The 4,317-nt window shown below is 30.8% G+C and overlaps 1 protein-coding gene across 1 annotated transcript in view; it reads right to left on the reverse strand.

Moving 5' to 3' along the window:
• Nucleotides 1-928: 928 nt before the first annotated feature.
• Nucleotides 929-4,317, reverse strand: part of LOC106471633 (squamous cell carcinoma antigen recognized by T-cells 3-like) — a 42,339-nt gene continuing 38,950 nt past the window's right edge. Inside the window, exon 5 of the mRNA XM_022400253.1 lies at nucleotides 929-2,622. Coding sequence (XP_022255961.1) covers nucleotides 2,578-2,622 — 45 coding nt within the window. The 3' untranslated portion in view covers nucleotides 929-2,577. The remainder of the gene's footprint in view (nucleotides 2,623-4,317) is intronic.

The following is a 4,317-nucleotide window of genomic DNA, read 5'->3' on the forward strand; positions in this document are numbered from 1 at the left end:
TACGACATGTTAGTTACAATACTACTGATGTTTATGTACGACATGTTAGTTACAATACTACTGATGTTTATGTACAATATGTTAGTTACGATACAAAAATGGGAACATTGGCACCTTCCCTAGTGTATTTTATATTTAATGATAAAATTTCAATATTTTTGATTATATTTTTAAATACTGAATAAAACACTATAAATATGACTAAAAACACCTAGAAGCTACAAAATATTTCTTTTTTCTTTTATTTACTGAAAAAAAATGTGGATATTATAGTTATGCAAATACATTTTTGATTCTCACAAGTAAGTATAACTTTGAAAATTACTGTTCAGTTATTGAACTAAATAATAGAACTGTTATTGAAAATACTTACAACTATAAGACTTTTTTTCCTTTTAGTCATTGAACATTCATTTTGCATAACACCGAGGTAAATCTGTTTTCTGCCTTTATAAGTAAGCAGAACATATAAGTTGCATTTTATTTTCTATGGAATAGTTCCCTAATACATCACTGCATGCCTTGTGAAGTCTTTTTCACACTTAGTGCACCCCAGTCTGGTATTTTTCAAACACACACAACATCCGCCCCATGAGCAAGATTCAAGAAAGTGATCTATTTTGTCATACCTAACAGCCGTGGAAGGTGGTGCAGATGGACTTCTCTGTTGATGCCTTTCTTGTTGAACTTTTATCATAGCTCAGGCTACTTCTCTCCTAAACTGTAATATTTGAAGTAAGGTTAACATGCTGGTGGAACTGGCTAAAGGCAGCAACTACAGATAAGTTCAAGATATTTGAAAATATGCTCCACTACCACTTTTTTTTTAGTGCAGTCTTTGCCTGTATGATGACATTGCTGGTCACATACATCAACACCTCCCATTCCTTTGTTGTACATGTTGATGAGATATGGCTGTCTGAGTGTCTTCTTCTTTTCTTTCTTTACTCAACCTTCTGAACTGGGCTGACATCGTAGTACTTACTGGCAACAGTTACAATGCTATTGTCGTTCCACTTAGCACACAATACTATTACATCTGACCTAAAATCAAAAATCCTCTTTCCTGCTTTTCTATCTGCTACTTTGATACAAGAGGGCAGTGCCCAGTTTGATTCTTAAGGACAGTTCCACAATTTTAGAATTTAAATACATTGTTAAATTGTTGAAGGTTGACTTAAATACTAAAACATTCTTTAACGTTAAAACTTATGTACTGGAGAATGATCACACCAGTGACTGAAACGTTTTACCTGTTCCTTAAATACTGTAAAAGCATTAACTTTTAATAAAATATTTTTTCAAATAGAATTTGTAATCTATTGTTCCAGCGTCGACAATCTTAAAGATTGTTAGAAGTATGGGGTGGTTGTTATTCTTACTACAAGACTCAGATGGATAAGTTAGCTTATATCCGCTTCTGTCTGAAATTCCCATGTGTTCTTATGTGCATATTTGCATGTGATATGTAATTTTAACAATATAGGTAACTTTACAGCTGCCCTCAGCTAGAAACCAGGTTTCAATACTCATGATAAGCAGCTTTGTGCTTAACTTCAAACAACAACAATTATTTTACAGCTAACACAAATGTATTTGTATACGACCCCAGAGCGCATAGAGATGATTTTGAACATGCTTGTCATTCTAAGTGTTGACTTAAATACTAAAAGTAGCATAATTTGTGGGTAATAAATCTTGATTATTTTCAGATGTGAGTTTGAAACTTTCTTTGCTCATGAAAGAAGTAATAAGAACAAGCAGATATATCAAGACAACATGTTACTTTTCAACAGGTTCTATTTTATTTAATTCAAATGTTGGTGTGATAGAGTGTATAAGAAATTAGATGTTAGTCATTACTCTGTTTAGGAGATTTATTTCCATGAATGTTTTTACACAAGTTTTTTTTCAACTTTTAAAACTTTCTTTCATGTTTTCAAATATATATATTTCCATAAGTTTGGCATAGAACTACATATTGTTATTATTGTCATTAATATAGAAAAATACAACAATTATCTCTCTTCTTTCAACAACAGTTATTTATCTTATACTGTAGACATGTCATGTTGCTAAGAGTAAAACCTTAGAAACTAGAACAAGTAAGCTCAATTGTTCCTAGCTACTAAAAAGTGTCAAGCATATTATAAAATAATATTTTGTGAAAATGGTTTTTCTTTTTTAAAAGAACTGAAGGCCAATTTTTAATCAATAACAATCTGTACTTGCTGCTAGTTGTACAGAATGTTGTATTTGTGTGTCATAATATTTGCGACATTAGTGGTATAATTTTAATTTATACTCAGTGGATGGAAAAATCCCAACCACTTGCAAAAGTCTATATACTTTTTTGAACTGGTGTAAATAAGTGTTTTACACTCACAAAAAGAAACCTATCATTCTATAGGTATTTGAAGAACTTGTAGCATTCCGCTACAATTTAATTCTTCACATTGTTAGCCGACATTAGACAGCTGGTACATAATTAAATAGAGTTGTGTAAACATTTGTTTAACAACAAGTAAAAGCTTGGAATGGTCTATCCTTTCATTGGGGGTGTGTCTGTGAGCCAGACTAGTTTCGGAGAATTCCACTCCTCATCAGTGACCCTGGACTAGTCTGGCCCACAGACACACCCCCCAATGAAATAACAGACCATTCCAAGCTTTTACTTGTTGTTAAACAAATGTTTAAACAACTCTATTCAATTATGTACCAGCTGCCCAGTGTCGGCTAACAATGTGAAGAATTAAATTGTGGCAGAATGCTACAAGTTCTTCAAATACCTATAGAATGATAGGTTTCGTTTTCGTGAGTGCAAAACATTTAAATGCACCATTTCGATTTTTGATACCTCACTACTATAAAGGCTTGGTTTGATATTTCATTGGTGGTAGTGTCCAGGGTCACTGATGAGGAGTGGAATTCTCCGAAACTAGTCTGGCTCACAGACACACCCCCAATGAAAGAATAGACCATTCCAAGCTTTTACTTGTTGTTAAATAAATGTTTAAACAACTCTATTCAATTATATACTTTTTGTTTCTGACATGGCTATAGTGTCAGCTCCACTATATACAAAACTAAAAACATCAAATTACTTAAAACCTATGCTGAAAGACATGAAGCTCCTCAAATATTTCCAGTCTGCAGTTGTGCAGTTATTATGACTACACTTTTGTTTAAAATCCTGTGTTTAACATACACACGAAAAAATAACACAGGAAGAAAACAACTATAGCTGGAAACTGAAATCCTATCTCATCTTAGCTATGAATAAGAAATATCCTGACTTTGGGTAAATCATGAGACTTGATGAAACTTTTATATTTTTCTGAATAGAAAATTAGTGTTACATATTAGTTAATTCTTTTTTATTTTGCATGTTATAGAGTGTAGGTAAAGGTACTGTCTATAATTAATTAAGTGGGTTAATTTCTAGTAACACCACAAGTTTAAGATTAGTTTTACATATCACTCTCACAGGTCTGCTTTTTTTTTATAAATAATAAATGACAGTTTTAGTGTGAGAGACAATAAGTTGAAGTTAGATTTCCTTCTAATAGAACAATTTTTAATCTATTCCATATGTATGACTTTGAAATAACTATATATATTTGTATACTGTGCTCCTACCAGTACATTATATCTCACCAGAACAAGATTTATGTGTAACACTCTTTTGTTTATACCATTACTTTACTCATCTTCCTTGTATGTTTGACTCACACAGTTTTATATGTGATTGTTAAATTATTAGCAGCTTATATGATATGCTAAAATGCAGCATTATTTGCAAAACTTTAAACATTGTTTAGTGTGTAATACAGTAAATATTAAATTTTCAGTTTCTTACACAAAATACAATTCAACTTTTATTTTTTTTTTATAAATGTTGGGGACCTGATCACCAATTATATAAAAGTGTAATACAAAAAATGAAAAAATCTTTTGAGGCAGAAAAATGAAAGTTAGAAATTGAAGAAGTAACAAAGATGTAGAAAAGTATTCTTTGCTAATTAGCTCTTCCTAAACCCTTGAAATTCAATTTGTAATTTTTTTCTATGAATTACACATTTTTCTAGATAATAAAAATCTAACCTTAAAGAATGCTAAAGAACTGTTGTTACTTTAGTTCCTAACTCATGAAAAATTGTTTGAAGAACTTTGGTATTTAGTATTTTTATTAGATATGATTGCTGACAGAATCTTAAATCAGGAAAAAATATTCTGTCTTATTATTCTGTATAATTTTATTAAAGAATAAAATGTAAGTTAAATTTCAAACTTTGTTATTTTAGGTATAATGGAATA

The sequence above is a fragment of the Limulus polyphemus genome, unplaced genomic scaffold (assembly GCF_000517525.1).
Source record: "Limulus polyphemus unplaced genomic scaffold, Limulus_polyphemus-2.1.2 Scaffold4747, whole genome shotgun sequence".
NCBI lineage: Eukaryota > Metazoa > Arthropoda > Merostomata > Xiphosura > Limulidae > Limulus > Limulus polyphemus.